Consider the following 22385-nt stretch of genomic DNA (forward strand, 5'->3'; position numbering starts at 1 on the left):
CCGGCAGGTGTGACGCTGGACACCAGCCTGGGAGGACCCCAGGGACGTGCTGGCACGGCCCGGCGTCAGAGGCAGCGGTGCCCAGAGGCCGGGACACGGTGCGCAGCCCAGGGAGCCGAGCCAGGGAGCCGCACTGCCCGCATGCGGGGGCCGGTGAGGAGCAGGTGTGACCAGGGCGCTCTGCCTTGTAAACAGCCTTGCCGGCCTCCTGGGCCTTCGTCCCTCCCTGAGAAGCAACAGGGCCGATGCCTGCTGCCCACCCTCCGCGGGGCGGGCCGGTGCCCGGCGCCTGGAGTGTGCGGGCACCGTGCCAGGTCTAGAGCTCCTCGTAGTCCCCTCCCCCGCGGAGGTGGCCGCCGGGGGCCCCGCCCCCCAGGAAGGCCTCCAGCTCGTCGGCCGCCCTCTTGCCCCTGCGCGGCCTGCGGTCCTCGCGGCCCTCCTCGCGGTCCTTGGCCTTCTTGTGCTTGCTCCTCCTCTTGGCCGCCTTTTCCTCCTCCTGGGGGAGCAACATGGCGTCACCGCGGGGCCAGGCGGAGCCCCCACCCGCACGCACCCGGGGGGGTGTACCTCCTTGTCTTTCTTCTTCTTCTTCTTCTTCTCCTTGGAGGGAGGCCTGCCCTCCTTACCTGCGGAGGAAGGCGCATCAGCTCCCCGTCGGCCGCCCGCGCCCCCCGCCCGCCTGCGGGACTGGTCCCTCGGGACCCGCACACTCCAGCACACTCCAAACAGGACAAGGCCGGAAGGTGCCTAACTCTCCTTTCTGGGACACGTCCCGGGTGACACTGCGCTGGGCCGAGCCCTGCGCACGCAGCGCAGGATGGAGGGCGGGACAGGCCCGGAGGCCATGCTGCTGTCGGGGCTGCGCGCTGGCTCGCTCGCTCGGAGGGCGGTGGCAGCTCCCAGCAGCACCAGCGGCCTCCTGAGTGGACAGAGCCCTCAGGCCTGCGCCCGGCCCAGGTCTGGGATGCCATCAGAACCAGGCGGCACCCCAGGGCTGAACCCACAGCCCTGCTGCTCGGAGGCTCCCCCAGGAGAAGAGGGACAGGCAGGCGGGATCAGACAGGCCCCGGCTGGGCTCCCGGGTGAGGCCCAGCTACCTTCACTGCTGCTCGCCTTGTGGCCGGGCTCCTCCAGCCCCAGGCCAAAGAGGTCCAAGTCGTCCTTCACTCGGAAGGCGGGGGCCAGGGGCGTGGGGGGCGGGGGCGCCGGGGCAGGGCCCGTGTCCTCGTCCGTCCCGTCGGAGAGATCCTCCCGCACGGGGAACTCGTCCTGGAGGAGCAGCAGGTGGGCCCGTGCAGTTAGCCTCTCCCTTGTCCTGGGCAGGTGACAGGCTCGAGGGCCCACCTGACCCAGGGGAAGGGGACAGCGACGCCTGAGGGAGCTGGCCAGGACGCGGAAGCCCCTCCCCCGGCCGTGCCGGGCAGCCAGGCCTGGGCCCTGGCATCGCGGTGAGGCTGCCCAGCACCCGGAGCTCCGCCCTCCCTGCCGTCGCGCCCGGTCCCAGTCCTCACCACCCTCCGAGGCGGGTCGGAGTCGCTCTCGAAGTCGGGGTCGTCCATGACGAAGGACAACATCTGCGCGGCGATGGGCCCCTCGGCGTCACTCTCGGACGAGGCTGCTGGCTCGTCCGTCCCGCCGGGCCCCCGGGAGGGGCCCTCCGTACGCCGGAGCGGCCTCGGGGCCTTCGTGGAGGGCCTTCGGGAGAAGGAAGCGGTCAGGGGCATGTCTGTCCTCCCTCCCGGGCTGCTTCCCTGGGGATCGCCACATACTGTTTGGTCTCTGGCTCGGAGCACTTCTGGGGGATCAAGGCAGCGGCCTTGGGGGGTCCTGCTGCCTCCTCGTTGGGAAGAGGGATGTTCTCCCTGGAGACGGGGCCCGTGGGCAGCAGGGCCCTGCTGTGCGGCTGGTCTTCCAGGTCCACGTCGTCCTGGAAACCTGCCACCATTGGGTTCCCTCCGGGGGCCTCCCCATCGCTGCGAAGGAGGGCAGAGGTCAGCGGTCGTGAGAGGGTCCTGGGTCCTGGAACCTCTGGCAGCTGCAGGCTGGTCATTGAGGCGGGCTCCATGGGGAAGGGGAACAGCTCTGGGCAGGCTCGGCTGCTCTGCGGGGCCCGGTGTGGCAGCAGCAGAGGCCGAGGGCGGGAGGCAGGTCCCAGGGGAAGGGCAGGGGCTGCCCCGGAAGCAGAAGCCACAGGAGGGGTGTGGGCGGGGGCCGCAGGCCGTGTCCTGGTGCATTTCTCAGGGACTTGGTGAGACTGGGTGCTCGGGGCGGGCTCAGGAGGGAGGCCATGTGGGTGGGGCCGAGGGCAAGGCCGGCTGCTGCCTGAACAGGTGCCATCTAGGGCCAGGGCTGTGGCTCGCAGGCCTGGCACCACCCTTACCTGTCGCTGTCCGGAGGGGCCTCAGCCTCCACTGTCCGCTCCGCCTTCGGGGGGGCCACGTCGTCCAGGAAGCTGTGGTCTAGGCCGTCCCCAGGAACAAACTCCTCGACGGCCTGGACTTGCGCGGGGGCCTCTGCAGCAGGGACCGGATCTGTGCCCGCGGGCCAGGACGCAAGCAGGGTTGGCCTGTGACCGGGCGCCATACTGCCCACCCAGGAGGAAGCGGATCCGGTCCCAGTCTCGGGAGCTCACAGGGCCAGGGTGATGGTGCCATCAACACTGGGGCTGCCCACACCTGCTGAGGGGCCCCCTGGGGCCTACCTGGGGGGGGAGGGGCCACCTCGGCAGCTGGCGAGGTCCCAAACAGCCGGGAGATGATGCTGCGTCTCGGGGCTGGAGCGGGGGCCACGGGGGGTGCTGGGGGCGGTGGGGCCTCTGAGGGGGACGGCGGGGAGGGGCAGGCTGAGGGGGTGGGGAGGGGCAGCGGTGGGGCCGGCTGGGGCGTGCTGGGGCTGGAGCTCCCCGTGGACACGGCGCTCACAGGTACCACAGGTGACTGGGAGCCTGAGGACGGGCTCTGCCCGCTGGCCGCCAGCGGGGACGTGTGGCCGCGGCTTCGCGCCTCCATCATCTCCAGGAAGCTGGGGGACAGGCGGGAGTGAGGAAGCTGCCTCCCTGCCTCTCCCTCTTACTTCTGGGGACGGGTCCCGCCCTCAGGCCCAGCAGCCTTGGAACCTGCTGTCAAGCAGAGCCTCCCGGCGCAGAGGGCTGGGAGGAGCCGGGCTCAGGCCAGCCTGGCCCTCCCACCCACACCACTGGCCCTGCGTGCAGACAGCAGGAGTGGCTCTGAGACAAGCCTGCTGCCTGCAGCTGGGGCCTGTGAGGACCAGGAGGGGCGTCCAGGCTGGTCCCCTTGCCCCCCTAGATTGCACTTCAGGGTAGGCGTACGGCATGGCTAGGAGTGGAGTCCGGCCTCTGGCTCCACAGCACAATGCTGGCTCAGCACTCAGCCAGGCCAAGTGCGCCCCCCCTTCCCCACCAAGTCAGCTGACCTGCTGGAGGCAGACTGCTGAGCGCAGGCAGGGTTGGGGCAGCACACCCGGAGCCTCTGCAGTCAGGGAGCAGGTCTCACTCCCGCCCACGAGTCCCCCCTCCCCTGGTCAAGGAGCTTAGGACCCTACCCTACGCTGGCCCCGACCTGGAAGCCAAGCTCAAAATGGGCGCAACCTCAGCCAGCACACGTCTTGCCGAGGCCTCGGGCGGAACGCTGCCCGGCCAGCGGCACCTGGCAGCCACACCATGTGGCCAACAGGCCAGCTGCTGCGTGCCCGTGCCCCCCCGAGCAGCCTTATCTGGTGCCCCAGTCCCGTCCTGCCCTTGCCCAGAGGCACTGTGGGTCCCGTCAGGACACCTCCGAGGGCCCGGCCCCAACGAGCTCGGTGGGGAGGCCAGGAAGCTCCCCCGTCAGGCGGCTCCCACGTGAAATGTAACCTGCGTGTTCTAGACGAGGGCTACGGTGCCCAACTATTCACTGTTGGCATCAATGACAGCACCTGACCCGGGGGCTGCCCCCCAGGGCCTGAGCACCTCCACCTCCACCTCGAAAGTGACTCGGATGCTTGGACCCACAGGTCACCCGGCTGATGGCCTGCGGGGCTGGCGGTGCTGCACTTATCTTGCGAACACTGACCCTGCGCAGGCATGGTCCTGCCGGCCTGGCCCCGAGCCCTGCCCGCCCCGCCCGGCCCGGCCGCGTACATGCTGTAGTTCTGGTCCTCGGTCTCCTGCTGCACCGACAGCTCCTCCAGCGTGGCGTCGATGTCCAGCTGGTTTGTCTCCAGCTGCCGCAGCAGCGTCTCTCTCTGCAGGAAGGAAGGGAAGCCTGAGGGACGTGCAGTGGCAGTGATCGCCCTCCAGCCTCCCGGCCCCACTCGGCCGCCACCGATGAGCCCACAGCTGCCGAGCACAGGAGAGAGGCCCGGACGCTCCCACCACCTCCTCCAGCGGCCGGGGGACCCCAGGGCGCTCGGGTGCCATGACCAAGCACCCAGACAGCCGTGTGGACAGGTGCGTCTGTGCTGTGGCACCAGGCGCTGAGGCCGCCAGCCCCGGGTGCTGTGTGCGCGTCACACTCGGACAGGAAGGTGAAGGGCAGAGTGACACCAAGGGGTGGAAGAACAGGTGCAATGACACGGCCTTCGCCCGGCCACGTGGAGCAGCACCAGCCGCCAGCCTGAGGCCCGCGATTCCTCCCCACGTGAAGGCGAGAGGAGAGGAAGAGCCGGTCTCTGCGCACCCCACAGCCTTTTGGAGAGAACGCAGCCAGCTGGCTCAGGGGCGCCAGGCCAGCACGCGGCTTCTGGCGCCGCCTCTCCTGGCCCAGAGTGACAGCTGCGTGTGGGCGGGACAGGAGCTCCTGAGCGCGGACAAGGCCGTGCGTTTTGTTACGGGACCGACGGCTCTGGTTGGCAAAAGCAGAGATGGGAGGGGACAGACCTCGGCACCATTTACAGACAGTTCCCCTGCAAATCTAAAAACCACCCCGAACTACAGCTTTATGAAAGCACCCGGCTGTACACCACACAGCGGGGAAGACCGAGCACCCCAGCCACCCTACAGCTGCTGCTGAGGCTGCTCCCGAGGTCGCTGTGGGCACTCACTGAAGGGGATGGGCACAAGGGGAGGGAAGCATGGCGCGGGGTCAGCGCCGTCCACCAGGGAGGCGGGGCTCACCTGCAGCTGCAGGAAGGGGATGTTGAAGAACTTATGCAGGTACTTGAGGCCAAAGCTGTTCTTCATGGAGGACTCGGCGTAGCGGAAGTAGGAGGAGCCCGGCGGTCTGCAGGGAGGAGCGAGCGCTTGGCCATGGCGGGCTGCACCTGGCCGGGCTGCCCTTTGCCACCCACCTGACCTGGGGAGCCTTCAGCAGGCCACCGCCCCCAGTGGTCCTGGCCTAGACCTGAGCCTCGGAGATCCGCTTAGCCAGGCGCCTACAGGGTGCTGCCGCGCTGGGTCCTCAGCCCCCCCCCCCCCCCCATGGAGTCCACATCCCGCCCACGCCAGCCCCTCCGCTCAGGCCCAGCTCTCCCGCCGGGCCTCAGCGGTCCGTCGCCGAACACCCACCGGTCCAGGCGGTCCATGAGGTCGCGCACATCGTCGGGCAGGATGACGCGGTGCTCGCCCATGTCGCGGTAGTTCCCCAGCACGCACACGGGCACGTGGGTCGGCACCTTGGGCAGCTCCCGCAGGATGTAGCTGAAGGTCCTTCGGAGGCACATGTGAGGGACCCACCTGAGGCTCAGCCCGAGGCGCACACGCCCCGGACGGCGGGCCCTCCTATGCGGGCAGTGCCTTTGCTCACAGCGCCCGCCCGCCCGCCCCGGCTCTCCAGCGCCGCTCTCCTGGCTGAAGGTCACGCTCGGCGGAGCCCCAGGGCGCTCCAGTGACGTGGAGGAGGCCGCTGGTGTCCGTGCCGAAGCCCACAGCAAAGCCGCCGACCCCTGGCTCCCGGGCCACTGAGCGCCCTGGGCGAGCGCCTTCCTCCCTGGCCGGTCCGAGGAGCTGCTGCTGCTTTCCGTGCCGGACGTGTGCCATGTGCTTGGGGCGCCACCACCATCCCACACTCCAACATGCTGCCTGCCCACCCAGCCGCCTGTCACGTGGGTGCTGGTGGTCAGTGCACACCAGACGCCCAGGATGTGTGTCACGCTGGGCACCCGTGGGAGACATGCACCCCCCCACCCGGCACTCCCAGGCGTGCGAGAGAGACGCAGCACCAGGGGTGTGTGCGATGCTCAGGAGAGCCGGCTGGGTGCCAGGTGCCGGGATCCACACAGGGGCACGCGCTCCGGTGCAGGAACAGTAACACCTGAAGGCAGAGGGGCACCCAGGCCCTTTCTGACCGGCGGTCAGCCCTCCACTCGGCGGCATCTGGGAGCCAGAGGCTCCTGGTGGGGGCCCCCCCGGCGAGCCGCCCCGGACGGCACCCGGTACGCGCTCCTCACACACTCGCTCTCCTCTGGGTGCCGCCGCCCCCGGGTCAGAAACCGAGTCCACGTGGCTCCAGGAGAGGCCCTGGGAGCCGGCGCTCAGCAGCTCACTCACCCCCTGCACCTCCCCCTCCTGCTCCTGCTCCGGAGCCCCTCGCTGAGATGGACTGTAGCTGTGCGTCCTCCGAGCACAGGCCAAAGGGGGGTTTGTGGGAGCCCCAACAAAATGCCACTTGATTCCACCAGACTTTGGACAGTGTTTTGAGGAAAGGCTGTGGGCTGTGTAAGCCTGGTGCGTCGCCCCACCCGAGCCGTCTGCCTCCAGCAGAGGGGACACCCCCACGCTGGCCCAGTCTGCACGTGCAGACCCGAGACATCTGCTCCGGGTTCTGTGTAGCTGGCCTGGCACCACGCAGAGCCCCAGGCGGGCCCTCAAGCAGCATTGGCACCAGTGGTGCCCCCGCGGAACTGCCATCTGCTGGACCTGCGGCCTGCCCCGGGGGGTGGTGTGGAGCCGGGCCCTTACCACTGCTTGGTGATGTCGAACATCATGACCACCCCGTTGCAGTTCTTGTACACGTCCAGGAACTCGGCGTCCAGGGCCATCTCAGACTCCGCCTGGGGCGAGGGGAGTGGGGCATGAGTGACACTGCTGCAGGCAGGCTCCCGGGAACACCGAGCAGCATTTTCACTTTGGGAAAGCACCGCTGTAGTGTGGGTGTGAAAGCTGCCTCACAGGGTCTGGAGGAACATTCGGACTCTGAGGCCGCCGTGCCTCCTCCTGCCCGGGAGAGTCTTCACGGGCCCCGAGCACCGCGCTCCGGCCCAGGAGGGAGTGCGGGCGTCCGGCCCCACAGGAAGCACACTCGCAGAGAACCTTCTAGAGCAGGCAGACCACAGCAGCTGCCGTGCTGGGGGCAGTGCAGCCCACACACACGGGCCAGGGCGTCACGTCACCTTCCTACCAAAGGGGAGCCGGGAGGCTGCCCACCCCAAGGCCGACGGCAGGCGCAGGGGGCAGGGCCCCTGGAGGAAGTGGGAAGCCACCCTGGACGGAGACCGCTGCCGGCCCAACTTCTCCGTGTCGGGGTGGTGGCCGTGGCAGCCCACTGGAGCCACGCTCAGGCCCACGGGCACCCAGGCCACGGCGTGAAGGCACCTTCTGTGCTTTTAAGACCCGAGGCCTCTAGGAAGGGCACACAAACTGGCCAGTTCACCTCCCTGCTCAGGCTGCTCCAGCTGCACAGGCCATGCGGCAGGGCAGGCCCAGCCACCCCGTGACCACAGGCAGCACAGGATCTTGTGAGCAGCTGGCACAGGCGGGGGGTCTGAAGAGTGCTCCCCGCTCCCACCACCACCAAGGACCCTGCAGGCAGGACACCATTTACCTCCTGGGGGTCATTCTCCATCTTCAAGCCATCACCCCGCTTTTTACATTTTCCTGTAAGACACAGAAGTTACCAGGTAGACTCCGGTTTAAGGATGGCCAGAGGTAGGAGCACCCCTTCCCTACGCCCCATCCCCCTGCCCCAGCCCATCTTCAGTGGGAGCCAGACTGACCGGAGACCCCAGAGCCGACCCCCACTCAGCCGGCACCAGAGCAGCCCCAGAGACAGCAAGACAAGGCCGGGCCCCAGGGGGCCTCCTGCCCACTCCAGCAGCTCCAGCCGAGCAAAGAGGAAGGCCCACCGGCTGGCGACAGCTGGGCCTGGCCTTGGAGGCCCGGGCAGGCCAGGGGCGCCGTGGGCTGCTCGTGAGACCGCCCTGAGGCCCCGCCAGCCCGGCTTCAAAGGCACCCACCTCCTCCAGGACCGGCCGTCCCAGCCTCGAGGGGCTGAGCCAGTGTTGAGGGGGACCAGCTGGATGCAGGGCCTGAGAGGCCCATGGAGCTCCAGTTGGTGACTGGGGTCCGCAGGTGCAGACTGGGCCAGCATGGGGGTGTCCCCTCTGCTGCAGGCAGACAGCCCCCTCCCTGCATGGCTGAGGACTGTTCTCGGCTGGGAATTCCATGGCCCCCCAGGATCAGAGTGGCAGGCCATGCCGAACTAACAACCCCCCAGAAGAAAGAGGTTAATTTATGAAAAATCCAGCCTCTGCCTCGTGCCAGCTTCTCCCTGAGCCCTCGCCACCTCGGACCCGTCCAGCGGCCACACTGCGGCGCCGTGCAGCTCCAGCAGGTTCTCGCCGCCGCCGCCGCCTCCTCTCCCCCCACCGCAGTCCCGGTGACACAGGCGTTCAGACAGCGCAGACCTGACAGGTGGCTGCTGTGCACACGTCCACCAGCGCAGGGAGAGGCCCGGGGCCCATACACTAAACGGACGTGAGCACCAACCAGACCTGGTGGGCTCTGGGAGGACACTGACGTCACCGCCAGGCGGCGGCAGAGCCGACACTGCAGGCCGACGGGCCCGGGACAAGGACACGCCTACGAGCTGGTGCGGGGCGGGGGGGGAGGCGGGGCTGAGAGGATGCTGGGGAGGGGAGGGAGGAGACGTGAGAGGAAGGCAGGCTTTACCTTTGTCCACCACATCCCAGACCTCCACCTTCACGATGTCGTCAGTGGCTGCAACGGGAAAAGAAGGTCAGAGCCCACGTGACTGCTGGGGCCACAGCGATGGCTTTAGGGCCACAGGCTTCTCCCTGGCGCCGCCCTAGGCCACCCAGCTCCTGCCCAGGACCTTTGCATGTGCTGCGGCCAGGACAACCCCTCCCTAGGTGGCAGGGAGCCCTCCACCTTCCACCCCGAGGATTTTGAGGGGAACCGAGGAGCCCCTGCCAGCCTCACCCAGTCGGTGGGGGGACGGACCCCCCGAGCTGCAGGAGCCCTGGTGGGCGAGCAGGGGCCACACCGCCCGGCAGAGGTCCCAGGACCTGCGGAGGCCCGTGTCCTGCTGGGCCACCCGGGAGGCCGCCAGGTACAGGCCCTCCCGGGGCCGCAGAGGCTATGGCCGGGGGCCGGCTCCCCAGGGCGGGCCGGATCCCGCGTTAGGCCAGAGCTTTTGTCTTTCCAGGGTCTCCGGCTCGAGAGTGGAGCCCTGGCCCCCGCTGCCCTGTCTGCTCCTCTGGGAGGGGACTTAGGGCGTCCCAGAAGGAACTTTTTATTTATTTTTTGCTTTTTATAACTTATTTTTTGAAGTGACTTTGATGAGAGTCACGAGAGGCCCTCTGAGGTCAGGGCGCTCTCACACATGTAGTTTTCATGACGACACCACGCTGAGAATGCCGCCTCCAGGGAACCAAGGCCAAGAAAGGGCAATGGAATGAAAGCTCCCCCCACCCCCCGCCCCGCTTCCCGCGCCCTGCCCTCACTCTTGTAGTTCCAGTGGATGCTGGTGACCTGGATCTCCTGGGTGGGGATGTACTCCTCCACAAACTTCTTGCCCTGCAGCCGGTGCCACAGCGCGGTCTTGCCCGTGTTCCTGTCCCCTCGGATCACTATCTTCACTGGCGGGAGGGAGAGAGGGCAGATCAGGCTAACAAACCCAACCAAAGCAAACTTCCGCGTCACCCTCTGTGTGCACATGCCTTCCTCTGCCCAGACCCTGCCTGGGCGGCTGGCGAGCAGGAGGAGCGGAGCCCCAGGGTGGGCTGGCAGAGGGGCCGTCAGCGCCCCGGGGCGGCCAGGCCTCTGCTGTCCCGCCCTGCACTCCCTCCTGGGCTGACAGCGACGTCTGCTCAGACTCTGCTCTCACGGGACAGCGTCTCTCCTGGAGCCGAGCTCCGAGGACGGCCAGGGCCAGGGCCAGGTCAAGGTTGGGTGCTGGAGTCAGGCGGGCAGCTTCCTAGATGCTGGTGGTTTGCTCTTAACCTACTTTCCTCTGCTCTGTGTTTTTAGTGCACAATCTGCGGACACATGCGGGGGTCACGGCACAAAGCCGGATTCTATTTTGCCCCTGACAGGTATTTATGGAGTGGCCTGGTGCCAGGAGTGGATGCGGGAGGGCAGAGCAGGGTCGGGGAGAGCCTGCCATATGCCTGTGGGGAAAGGGGCCAGGGCCGGGGCTGTGCAGGGGCCAGAGCCCGCACTCTAGGCAGGAGTGTGGACATCCCGCTGCCTCGAGAGAAGGCGGGCTTCAGCACCGGGTGCCTGGGGCTGAAGGGGGCAGTCAGGAGTGGCCTGTGGAGCCAGTGGGCGGGCGAGGACCAGGACGCGGCTGGGCATGGAGCTGTCAGGGGCTGCCTCCCCCTAACTACCTGAGCAGGGGTTTTGATCCTCTTTTTGCCTGGTATTTGGAAGATCTCAACATGTTTCTATTCTTTGATTGGTATCTCTTAAGTTTCTAACATTTACATTTGCTGTAATAAGTTTGTCTTCCTCTTCAAAAACACAAGGACTGCCAAACCGGTTTGGCTCAATGGATAGAGCATCGGCCTGCGGACTCAAGGGTCCCGGGTTTGATTCTGGTCAAGGGCATGTACCTTGGTTGTGGGCACATCCGCAGTGGGGGGGAGGGTGTGCGTGCAGGAGGCAGCTGATCGATGACTCTCTCTCATCGATGTTTCTAACTCTTTCTCTCCCTCTCCCTTCCTCTCTGTAAAAAATCAATAAAAGATATTTTTTAAAAACACAAGGACTTCCAAATGCCTTGATTCTGACCTGCTCCTCCGTAATGTGTTTACTCCTGAGATTTTATTTTATTTTCTATATTTTTATTGATTTCAGAGAGGAAAGGAGAGGAAGAGAGAGATAGAAACATCAATGATGAGAATCATTGATGGGCTGCCTCCTGCACGCCCCCTACTGGGGATCCAGCCTGCAACCCGGGCATGTGCCCTGACTGGGAATCGAACCCGGGACCCTTCAGTCCACAGACCCTCTATCCATTGGGCCAAACCTGCTAGGGTCTAGCCTCTACTTTTAAATTTAAGAAAATCAAATCAATAAGACATTGGCTCAGATGACGACACCACGCTGAGAATGCTGCCTCCAGGGAACCAAGGCCAAGAAAGGGCAATGGAATGAAAGCTCCCCCCAACCCCCCGCCCCGCTTCACCTGGAAAACCTTCAATTAAGATTCGCCCCAAAGCGGCCGAGCTGCCCTCGATAAGCAGCATGTGAAGCCGCTGCTGTACAGACCCACCTGCCATTTCCATCAGAAAACGGCTCAGCGGCCGGCCCAGGAATCCCTTCCACCCTGACTCAACACTCACTCACTCACAGCCACACACAGTTCCTGGAAAAGAGAACTCCCAGGGTGCCCTGCCCCTGGGCAGCCAGCCTGTCCCCAACACAGGCCGGCTTTCTGCTCCAGCCTGGGCATTCGTTCTCCCTCCAGTCGGCTCACAACGGAGCTGAAGGCTGGGCGTCCTGTGCTCCTCCCACCTCACTGCACGGCCACACCTTCCCTACCTTCTGCCCCCGCCCCCCTGCCAGCTCTGACCTCTAACCCCATCCGAACCCTCACTGTCCCGTCTGGTTCCCTGGCTTCAATCTTCAGACAGGCTCTACGGTCACCCACTTCCTGTGCCCACTGCCGGCCTTGGATGGAGGCAGGGGGCCCAGAATGCACGGATGCACACGATCAATATTTGCTGAGCAAATGAACACCAGAGCAGGAGAAAGCCGGGAAGGGAAACTGGGCAGGTTGCGGACAGCGAGGGCCATCTGCCAGATGGAATGAAGTTTAAAATAAAACTGAAAGCAATGAAATTAAGTACAGGATCAAGTTTGTGAAATAAGTATATTTTTAAAATATGTTTTGTTGATTTTTTTTGATTTTTTTTTTTTTTTTACAGAGAAGAAGGGAGAAGGATAGAGAGCTAGAAACATCAATTAGAGAGAAACATCGACCAGCTGCCTCCTGCACACCCCCTACTGGGGATGTGCCTGCAACCAAGGTACATACCCTTGGCCAGAATCGAACCTGAGACCTTTCAATCCTGAGCCAAACCGGTTTGAAATTAAGTATTTTGATTTACTATTCTCTTCTCCGAATGTGAAAGAAATACATACAAAGTTGTGAGTGCAAATACATCAACAACCACCCTCTCTTTTTTAATCCTCACCCGAGGGCATGGTTTTCATTGATGAGAAAGAGAGTCGATGAGAGAGAGAGAGAGAGAGAGAGAGAGAGAGAGAGAGAACATCCATCAGCTGCCACTAGGGTTACCCACAACCTGGTAGGTGTCCTTGACCAGAACTCGAACCCGAGACCCTTGTGCAGGGGACCACGCTCCAACCAGCTGAGCCACAGCGGCCAGGGCCACCTCCCTTTTAAACCCGCACAGGGGCTTCCCGGTCAGCTTCTTACGATCACACGTCACCGCCCAGATGTGTCCCCGTGGACGGAAAGGCCCCCTTAGAGGAAGGAGCAAGGCCCCCACCATCCTGCAGCACACGCGCGGCCGAGGGGGACGCACTCTGAAAGCAGAGAACATCCGACCCCGGAGCAGATGGAAACTTAAAAGGAGGCCACGGAGCCGCCAGCATCCGGAGCTGCACCATCTACATAATTTATGGCCGGCGGACCGGTCCTCTTCCCGCAGGGAAGGGAGGCCGGTCCCCGCATCCAGGAGCGGGAGAGCCCGTGCCTTCTGGAGCTTTGCTAACTACACCCCCACAAACGCTCCTCCAGACAATGGTGTGTGTGTGTGGGGGGGGGCGTCCTGGCACTCCGCCGTCAAATGCGAAATCAACAAAGGAAAATCCCACCGCTTCCCCCACGTTATGTAAGAATCCCTCCCCGAGGCCGCCCGGGCGCCGCCGAGCGCACCGGGAGCGGACACGGCGGCGCGTGTCCCAGTGCAGACCGGGCCCAGGGCGCCCCGGCCCCGCGGCCCCGGGAAGCGCCGGCGAGGGGAGCGCCCGGGCGCCCGCACCGCCACCGGCGGGCTCAGCTCGGCCCAGGGCCTGCGGCCGGGCCTGCCGCGCCCCCGCCGGCGGGGCGGCCCCGCGGCCCGGGCCGGGGCCGCCGTCACCCCGCGCCCGCGCCCGCGCCCGCCGCCGCCGCACTCACTGTTGTACTGCACTCCCTTGGCGAAGCGCCGCTGCAGCGCCTGGTTCATGGACTGCAGCCCCGCGGGGATGTTCTTGTCGCGGCCCGGGGCCGGCTCCGACCCCACCAGCTTCTTGAGCGCGGAAAACATCTTCGCGCTCCGCGGCCGCGCTCCGCGTGGCCCGCGGCTCAGCGGCGGCGGCGGCGCGGCGCGGGTCGCACCATGCCCCGCTCCCGGAGGCCGGCACCTGCTCCGAAGGCCGCTCGGGGACTCAGCCGCGGCGACGCTGCTCCGGGCCCCTCGGCCCCGGGCGCGGCCGCCCGCCTCCCGTCCGCACCGCCATCTCGCCACCGGCTCTGAGGGGCCCGCGGCTACGGGTCGCCGCGAGGGCCCCGGGGGTGCGGCGGGGCGCATGCGCACGAAGCGGCGCACGCGCGGCTACGGGGCGCCGCGAGGGCCATGGAACGCGACGGTGCGCGGGCGCGGCGGTGCGCGGGCGCGGCGGTGCGCGGGCGCGGCGGTGCGCGGGCGCGGCGGTGCGCGGGCGCGGCGGTGCGCGGGCGCGGCGGTGCGCGGGCGCTGGCGGTGCTGGGGGTTTCCGTTCAGTCCCGCTCTGGCCGCATCCGCGCTCGGATCCCTTCCTCGCCCTCACCCTCACCCGGGGCTCCGGGGCCCGCCCCCACCGCGGACACCCCGCCCCCGTATCTTCCCAACGCGAGGCGCCTGCCCAGGTTCGCGTTCTGAGCCTCGGGTCCCCCCCGGGAGCCCCCAGCAGTTCTGGAAAATGTTTATTAGTGTAACAGCGCCGGCCGCGGGCGCGGGCCCCTCCGGTCACTTCTTCTTCTTCTTGGCCGTCTTGAACTTCTCCTCGATCACGCGCTGGGACTGCTTCTTGATCTCGGCGCGCGAAGGGACGTAGCTGTGGTCCACGTCGGCGAAGTGGAAGGATTCTGGGGAGGGAGCCGGGAGCCGGGTTAGCCCTGGGCTCCTGCCGCCTTCCTTCATCGCCGGGCCGGCGTGGGCCACCTGCTCTCTGTCCCGGAGGCTGGCCTTTGGGGCCTTGCAGACCCGGGAGAGACTGACCTGCCTGCAAACTGACCATCGCACAGCCCGCCCTCCCTCCGCCATCAAAACCTCACACCAACATTCCCCGCCAGGGCCAGCGCCACGGCTCAGCCCCACGTCCCCAGTCCCCCGGAATCGCTCAGAGGAGCTGATCTTCAGCTGCTGGCCCTGCCTTTCCCTCAGAAACCCCAGGACTCTGACCCGGGGCTCCCCCTTGCTCCTTTCTGCCTCCTGATGGGCACTGGGGCTCTCGTGTCAGGACATGGCTAGCCTCCACATCCCCTCACCAAGCCCCGGCACACCCTCTCCATCCCCGGCCCTCCCGGTCAGCTGAGCACACCCAGCCTCTGGCCCTGCGCAGCCCAGCCCAGCCATCCACCCACATCCTCCGGCTTCCCAGCCCAGCCCCAGCCCGAACCTATCATGTCCTCCTCCAGCTCCTCGAAGGTGATCCTGGTGTTCTGCTTCTCCTTCAGAGTCGAGGATTCCAGCATGTCCCTCACCTTTATGTTGCTCTGCAGGGCACAGGGGACGGTCAGCTCCGAGGGGACACGGCTCGCGTAGGCCGGTGTCCCCGCCCAGCGTTACCTCCTCCGTGGCGGACAGGATCTGCAGCTTGTCCACCAGGTACAGGAGCGTATTCTCGCAGTACGCCAGCTTGCTGTGCAAGTCCAGGCCATCCAGGGTGTCAGGCGTGGCCATCTTCTGCAGACCACAGGGAGGGGCTCAGACCCTCTCTGCTCGCCCCCACGCTTCGCCAGACGTGCAGGCGGCTCCTCCCCACGCGGGCCGGTACCTGGGCGGGCGGCAGGGCGATGCCCACCAGCCGGAGATACAGGTTGTCGATGCCCATCTGGAGGGTGAGCAGCAGCTTCTGGCTCTTGGTCATGTTGCTGTGGGCCAGCTGCAGCCTGAACTCCTCCTCCTTCAGCAGGTCCTTCATTTTGTTCTGGGCGGACTCAAAGCTGTCGAGGACGATGGGGAGGAGGGTGGCACAGACCTGAGGGCGGAGTTGGGTGCTGTGCTAGATTCAGGGGCTCGGGAGTGGCGACGTGGGCATGCAGGGTCCCCCGGATCAGCTGCAGAGCACGAGCAGGCTGCCTGGCAGTGGACGCCCTGGGCTCGGGGCCTGGCCCCGGCCCAGCCTGGGGGTGGGGGTGGGCGGGCAGTCTGGCCAGAGGGCGGGCAGGGCGCCCGGGTACCTGCCGGAGCTGGTGGACTGGTGGAACTTGAGCAGCGCCTCCTCCATCTCCAGCTTCCTCATCAAGGCCCGCAGCTGACTGCGCCTCTCCTCACACTCCTTCATCTGCAGCTGCAGGTTGTCCTCCGTGTTCCTCTGAGCCAGGAACTGGCCTGTGATGTCCTGGCCGTGCCGGCAGGGAGAAGCAGGTGTGGGCCAGCTGGGCAGGGCCCACAGACCTGCCCCTCCCAGCGGTCCGGAATGAGGTCCGAGGCAGCCGGGCACTGAGGGCTTGTGGGAAGCCATCCATCCATCCATCCATCAGGGGAAGGGCTTTGTGTCATTGCACATCAGCCTCACAACAAGCAGAGGGCAGACCAGAGACCGCCACCAAGACCCCACATAGCTGCAAGGGTGGACAAGCTTATGTCAGCGCCACGGATGGGAGCTCAAGCTTACTAAGAATAAACCCAGATCGGATTAAAATAATGGGGAACAGGTGGAGAGGCAGCTGCTCATTATAATGCCGTCAGTTTGGGAAGGAGTTAGAGGTGGAGGTGGAGGCCACGCCCCAGGCCTGTTGTCGGCAAACTATGGCTATCAAACCACATGCGGCTCTTTGGCCCCTTGAGTGTGGCTCTTCCACAAAATATCACGGCCTGGGCCAGTCTATGTTGAAGAAGTGACATCAGAAATTTAGAAAATTTGGCTCTCCTCCAAAGAAATTTCAATTGTTGATATTTGGCTCTGTTGACTAGTGAGTTTGCCGACCACTGGCCTAGGCCTTCGGGTCCTCAGATTCTGTGGTTCTCTCATCCCCTGGGACATGCTGGGATGGGTCAGCTGTGAGGGGCCTCTACTCTGAGCTGTGGAGGACACAGCGTACTGTGTTCGTTCGTTCGTTCATTCATTCATTCATTCATCCTACAGAGCCCAGCCCAGTTCAGTGTGCCCTTCCCCTTTCCCCAACACCCCAGGAGTGCCAGGGAGCAGTACCCAGAGGTGGGAGCACCGCACAGCAGACTTGATTTTCTCCACCAACGCGGTCAGATTCGTCTGGTATTCCATGTCGGACTGAGAGGTCTCTCTTTTCCTCACTGAGTAGAGCAGGGGGGAGGGGGGATGGCCAGCGTGCAGGGTGGACCGAGAACCGAGAGCACTGAGCCAGGTCTGGGAGGCCTCTGTGCCTGCCCCGTCACCAGGGCAGGCCCCCCAAGAGCTGGGTCCCTGTCATAGGTGCTTGCACCTTACCCTGCTTCCAGGCAAACCGCCCCTTCCAGGGAGCCCCCGGGCAGTGCCCCCAGAGGGGGACCTCGCAGCCTGGCTCGGTGGGGCTTAGTGGGGCTCCTCAGAGCAGCTCGGGGGACCCTAGCTGTCTCTCCTGAGGACTCGGGGTGACCAGGGTACCTGTAGGGTTTGCAGCTAAGAAGCCAAAGGTTCAGTCATTGGCCATGAGCCCAAAGCAGGTGGCCTTGACGCTGGTGGCCACGGGCGTCCAACCTGGGCAGGTGTGGCCAGGGAGAGGCAGGGGCACATCCCTCTCCCTCCCTCGGGCCTCACGGTGACCTGTCTGGGTGGCTCCGGCCGGTGCTGGCCTCGGGGACCCTGGTTGGGGCAGGCGGGGAGCAGAGCACTCACCTTTGCTCTCCGAGCCCACCAACCTGGTGGGGAAGTCCAAGTCCCTCCGGCCCTGACGGAAGGGGTGGGGGTGAGGTGAGCGGCATCCTCCGCAGAGGACCCCGCGCCCCCCCCCGGCCCCCCCCCAGCCCCCCACCCCGGCCGTGTGCTCACCCGGCGGTACTTCTCGCTGGTCTCCTTGGTGTGGATCTTGTCGATCAGCTTCTTCTGCTGGTTCAGCCTGTTCTCCCGGGCCCGGCGCTCCTCGATGAAGGTCGCCTCCTTCTGCCTCAAGTTCATCTGGGGACACAGGTGGCAGGCGGTGGGAGTGCGTCCCGGGGGCTCCCCTGTGCTAACTCCTGTGGCCACTTTCCCCGAGATCCTAGGTTTGAAAACAGCCATCGAGGCTGTCGGCCAGGCCTTCTTCCTACAATACGGTGCCCACCGCCTTCACCCTTCCTTCTGCCGGTCTCTGAGCGGCGGGACCTTCCCTCCCTGCACCGGCTCCTCCACCCACAGCTTCCCAGCCCAGGGCCACAGTGTGAGTGGAGGAGGCTGGTGGGGGCGGGACTCCAGCGGTCCCCGGTGGTGTGGCCCGGAGGTGTCCTGAAGATGCCAGGGCCAGTCAGGTCGGCCCAGAGCCCTGCAGGGCCCCCAGCCAGGGACCTGGCTCACCTTGACCTCATCCGTAATCATCATGGCGTCCTGGGACATGACCGTCATGTCCGACAGCTCCGAGCAGTAGTCGACCACGAGGTTCTGCAGCTTGTCCAGCTCGGTGGGGTATCCTGACAGCTCCTGCGGGGAAGGGCAGGGCAGGTGGGCACGGACCAGGTGGCCCAGGGGTGTGGGCCAACTGCAAGCTGCCTCTGTCCATGGCCACTCCCTCCCCTGGCCCTTCCCCTCTTCTACGGCCCCGCTGAGTGGACTGTGCCTGCACCCCACGCCTAGACCTCAGGCTGTGAGCGCCCTGAGGACCGGGCCAGGCAGCCCAGACCCTCCAAAGGAGGCTGTGATGGGACGTCCCGCGGTGTGAGCGGTGACCCTAAACCCCAGGGAGACCCACTGTTTTCTGAAGCGAAGCGAGGGGCTCCGCCTGGGTTTGGGGTCAGAGACTCAGGGCTCCAGGTACAGGCTGCCCTGACCGGCTCCTTCCTCTGGTTCCCGTCACCACCGAGATCCCGCCCTGCACACGGGCTGGGCCTGAGGCCGGCCCCACCCCCTCAGCGGGCTCCCCGGGGAGGGGGCTCCCGGGGCGGGGCTCCCGGGGCGGGGCTCCGGGGCGGGGTTCCCGGGGAGGGGCTCCCGGGGCGGGGCTCCCGGGGCGGGGCTCCCGGGGAGGGGGCTCTCGGGGAGGGGCTTCCGGGGCGGGGCGGGGCTCCCGGGGCGGGGCTCCCGGGGCGGGGCTCCCGGGGCGGGGCTCCCGGGGCGGGGCGGGGCTCCCGGGGAGGGGGCTCTCGGTGAGGGGGCTCTCGGGGCAGGGCTTCCGGGGCGGGGCGGGGCTCCCGGGGCGGGGCTCCCGGGGCGGGGCTCCCGGAGTGGGGCGGGGCTCCCAGGGTGGGGCGGGGCTCCCGGGGCGGGGCGGGGCGCACTTTCTTCAGGTAATCCAGCAGGTCCTGGTACAGCAGCTGGATGTTCTGGCTCGTGGTGATCTTGATGGTGGTCTTTTCGATGTTGTTCTCCAGCTGGCGGATGACCTGGCGGAGATCGAATGAGAGCCGGAGCCCAGCCCTGGGGGGCGTGTCTCACTCACCTGGCCCCGCCCTCCCGCGGAGCCCCGCCCCGCCGCCAGAACCCCGCCCCGCCGCGAGGCCCCGCCCACCTGCAGCAGGCGCAGCTCCTCCTTGGAGGCCAGCGGCTGGTGCTGCAGGCCCTCCAGCTGCAGCTGCAGGCCCTCCAGCTGCTGCCCGCGCCGCCGCACCAGGTGGATCAGGACGTTGTGCACGTTCACGCGGTCGAAGACGTACTTGCGCAGCTTCTCCCGCGCCACCTGGTGGGGGCGGGGGCGGGGCACGGTGTGCGAGGGCCCGGGTCCCCTGCTGCGGGCGGGCAGGAGGGACCTGGGGGGGACCTCACTGTCATTTGGCGGGAGGGGTGAGGGTGGGGGGTCCCCGGGGCGGCTCACCTCCATGGAGCTGCGGCAGTGCGCCAGCCTCATGGGCACGTCGTTCCCGCAGGCCCTGGAGATGGACTGCTTGTCGTACTGTGGGCGGCGGCAGCGGCTGAGCGGGGCGCCCCTCGGCGTCCCCCTCCCTCCAGGCCTCCCGCCCGCGCCAGCCCAGCAGCCAGACCCGGGAGGCAGGGGCTACGGGCCCCACCTGGGCCCGCCCAGCTCAGCGGTTCTGTGGGTGCGGAGAGGAGCCCGGGTCCCCCCACGAGGCCAGAGGGGCCCCCGCTGCAGGGTGTAGCCCAGCACGGTCCCGCCTGCCCCTCCCGATGCCCCGGCTCCAGGAGGCGGAGCGGGACGGACAGAGGCTCCCTCCACCTGCGGGTCTGTCTCGGCACCGCCCGCCCCCCCCCCCCCCCAGGCCGCAGGGCGGGGCGGGCTGTTCACATTGTTGGCCAGCGCCCACTCTTGGGTCCCCCGGCGGATGTTGCTGCGCAGGAGCGCCACCGTGGCCTTGTTCTTGACCGTCTTCTCCTTCATGGCCTGGATCTGCAGCGCCCGGCATTGCTCTGTGGCCACAGAGGGAGGGGGACCGCTCAGCAGCCTGTGTTCAGCAGCGGGATCCTGTGACACCACCCAGGCCTGCTGGCCACGGAAGCAGCTGGGCCCTTCTTTTTACTTTTTAAAAAAATATGTTTTATTGATTTTTTACAGAGAGGAAGGGAGAGAGATAGAGAGCTAGAAACATTGACCAGCTGCCTCTTGCACACCCTCATTGGGGATGTGCCCGCAACCAATGTACATGCCCTTGACCGGAATCGAACCTGGGACCTTTCAGTTCGCACGCAGGCTGATGCTCTATCCCGAGCCAAACTGGTTTCGGCTGGATCCCTTCTTGTCCCCTCTAGCTTTGGGGTCCATGATGCTCAAATCTCCACTCCCCTCCGGGCCCCCTGCATGGCAGGCCCTGGCTTTGAGGCCTTCTCCCGGCTCTGTGTGGGAGGTGGGTGGCTGGATGACCACTAGTCTGTATGCCCTGGACTGTCCTGCCTTGCCAGCAGGGCTCAGTGACTGAGCATCGACCTGTGAACTAGGAGGTCATGGTTTGATTTCTGGTCGGGGCACAAGCCCGGGTTTCCATCTGGACCCCCAGTTTGGGGCGCGCAGGAGTCAGCCAATCAATGATTCTCATCACTGATATTTGTAGCTCTCTCTTCCTCTCTGAAATCAATTAAAAAATATATTAAAAAACAAAAACAAGCCGAAACCGGTTTGGCTCAGTGGATAGAGCGTCGGACTGCGGACTAAAAGGTCCCGGGTTCGATTCCGGTCAAGAGCATGTACATTGGTTGCGGGCACATCCCCGGTGGGGGGGGTGCAGGAGGCAGCTAGTCGATGTATCTCTCTCATCGATGTTTCTAGCTCTCTATCCCTCTCCCTTCCTCTCTGTGAAAAATCAATAAAATATAGAAAAAAAAAACACAAAAAAAACCCCACAAAACACTGCCCTAGCCAGTTTGGCTCAGCGGCTAGAGCGTCGGCCTACAGACTGAAGGGTCCCAGGTTTGATTCTGGTCAAAGGCACATGCCTGGGTTGTGGGCTCAATCCCCAGTAGGGGGCTTGCAGGAGGCAAAACCTATCAATGGTTCTCCCTCTTCATTGATGTTTCTATCTCTCCCGCTCCCTTTCTCTCTGAAATCAATACAAATATATGTATTTATATGTATATATATAATACATTTTATTGAGTTTTTACAGAGAGGAAGGGAGAGGGATAGAAAGCTAGAAACATCGATGACAGAGAAACATCAACCAGCTGCCTCTTGCACACCCCTCACTGGGGATGTGACCGCAACCAAGGTACATGCCCTTGACTGGAATCGAACCTGGGACCTTTTGGTCTGCAGGCCGATGCTCTATCCACTGAGCCAAACCGGTTTCGGCTCAATATAAATATATTAAACAAACACTGAACCATGGCCAGTGTGGCTCAGTGGATAGAGTGTTGGCCTGTAGACTGAAGGGTCTCAGGGTAAATTCCAGTCAAAGGCACGTACCTTGGTTGCAGGCTCCTCCTTGGCCTGGCCCAGGTCAGGGCGCCTGCAGGATGCAACCCATCCATGTGTTTCTATCACAAGATGTTTCTCACTGCCAGTCTTTCCCTCTCTCCCCCATTCTCTCTAAAAATCAATGGGAAGATACCCTCGGGCGAGGACTGAGAATAAAACACAACCCTAAGGTCCTGCACCGGCCTGGACGGTGGGTGTGGGCGTGTGGTCCCCGGGTGGCGGCTCACCCTGGAGCTGCGTGATGGTCTTCAGCTCCTGGATCTGCTCGTCCACGTCCCCCTCGCTCCACATCTTCATCTCGCCCGCCAGCCCCGCCTCCGCCCCCCTGAGCCGGCCTGCTCAGCAGCACAATAGTTCAAATTGTCCCCGGAACCTCTGCCCATTGTGATGGGGGCCAGGGTTCTGAAAGCCCCACCACCCTCTGCCACCACCCCTACCACCGCCCTCTGCCACCGGCCGGCCGGCCTCAGGGGGAGTCTCGTGGCTGCTCTGTTGGGGAGTGCGGCCGGGCCAGGCACTCTCTCCCACAGGTGGGCGGCTTGGTGGTGGATGGCAGTGCCTCCCGTCCCAGTCCCTTTCACTGTCTTCCCAACCCCTGACTGCTCGCTGCCTTGCAGGGTCTCTTCTCCCCCCTCCCCAAGTTCACACGCCACACCCCGGTGACCTAGGTCATGAGACGCCCAGCCTCGGCCCTCGCTACCCCTGCTCTCCCTGACCTCTGCCTCCACTTCCCCCAGGAATTCCCAAGCCTAGCTCTATTTATTTAAAACATATTTTTGTTTGTTTAATCCTCACCTGAGGATATCTCCCCATTGATTTTTAGAGAGTGGGAGGAAGAGGAGAGAAACATCAATTGGTTGCCTCCCATACAGGCCCGAGCAGGCTGGGCAGCTGGGTGGGGACCCAGCCTGCAACCGAGGTACATGTCCTGGACGGAATGGAACCCGGGTCCCTTCAGTCTGCGGGCCGACGCTTTACCCACTGAGCCACACTGGCGGGGGCCCGAGTCCAGCGTTAGATGTCACTCCAGGGAGGTCAGCC

The 22385-nt window shown here is 65.2% G+C and overlaps 2 protein-coding genes across 3 annotated transcripts; both read right to left on the minus strand.

Annotated features, from left to right (window-relative positions):
* Positions 1 to 172: 172 nt before the first annotated feature.
* Positions 173 to 13660, minus strand: RABL6 (RAB, member RAS oncogene family like 6). Its single transcript, XM_036416831.2, has 15 exons — positions 13326 to 13660; positions 9679 to 9813; positions 8885 to 8932; positions 7758 to 7810; positions 6896 to 6987; positions 5504 to 5644; positions 5114 to 5219; positions 4139 to 4242; positions 2702 to 3021; positions 2381 to 2531; positions 1770 to 1973; positions 1512 to 1695; positions 1098 to 1269; positions 568 to 626; positions 173 to 496 (listed from the first exon to the last, which is right to left on the minus strand). The coding sequence occupies exons 1-15, from the start codon at positions 13453 to 13455 to the stop codon at positions 317 to 319; spliced, it is 2079 nt and encodes a 692-aa protein (XP_036272724.1). The 5' UTR covers positions 13456 to 13660; the 3' UTR covers positions 173 to 316.
* On the minus strand, positions 13577 to 22152 carry CCDC183 (coiled-coil domain containing 183). Of its 2 annotated transcripts, XM_036416893.2 has the most exons (14): positions 21572 to 21656; positions 19722 to 19843; positions 19293 to 19370; positions 18990 to 19157; positions 18760 to 18864; positions 17843 to 17965; positions 17342 to 17467; positions 17189 to 17240; positions 16547 to 16647; positions 15573 to 15733; positions 15167 to 15335; positions 14959 to 15075; positions 14789 to 14885; positions 14031 to 14255 (listed from the first exon to the last, which is right to left on the minus strand). In XM_036416893.2, the coding sequence occupies exons 1-14, from the start codon at positions 21639 to 21641 to the stop codon at positions 14137 to 14139; spliced, it is 1608 nt and encodes a 535-aa protein (XP_036272786.1). In that variant the 5' UTR covers positions 21642 to 21656; the 3' UTR covers positions 14031 to 14136. The 2 variants fall into 2 exon arrangements, with proteins under 2 accessions (XP_045429830.1, XP_036272786.1); XM_045573874.1 differs by having other exon boundaries at positions 13577 to 14255; positions 14789 to 15075; positions 21572 to 22152.
* Positions 22153 to 22385: the final 233 nt, after the last annotated feature.

The sequence above is a fragment of the Pipistrellus kuhlii genome, unplaced genomic scaffold (assembly GCF_014108245.1).
Source record: "Pipistrellus kuhlii isolate mPipKuh1 unplaced genomic scaffold, mPipKuh1.p scaffold_m20_p_57, whole genome shotgun sequence".
Lineage (NCBI taxonomy): Eukaryota > Metazoa > Chordata > Mammalia > Chiroptera > Vespertilionidae > Pipistrellus > Pipistrellus kuhlii.

Coding starts and splice junctions, on each gene's coding strand:
- RABL6 (XM_036416831.2), bottom strand. CDS start 13,455: ATGTTTTCCGCGCTCAAGAAGCTGGTGGGGTCGGAGCCGGCCCCGGGC. Junction 7,811..8,884: donor CTGGGATGTGGTGGACAAAG/GTAAAGCCTGCC, acceptor TGTGTCTTACAG/GAAAATGTAAAAAGCGGGGT. Junction 5,645..6,895: donor TTCGACATCACCAAGCAGTG/GTAAGGGCCCGG, acceptor GTGCCTCCGAAG/GACCTTCAGCTACATCCTGC.
- CCDC183 (XM_045573874.1), bottom strand. CDS start 21,641: ATGAAGATGTGGAGCGAGGGGGACGTGGACGAGCAGATCCAGGAGCTG. Junction 18,865..18,989: donor AGGAGCTGCGCCTGCTGCAG/GTGGGCGGGGCC, acceptor GATCTCCGCCAG/GTCATCCGCCAGCTGGAGAA. Junction 17,241..17,341: donor CCAGCGAGAAGTACCGCCGG/GTGAGCACACGG, acceptor CCCTTCCGTCAG/GGCCGGAGGGACTTGGACTT.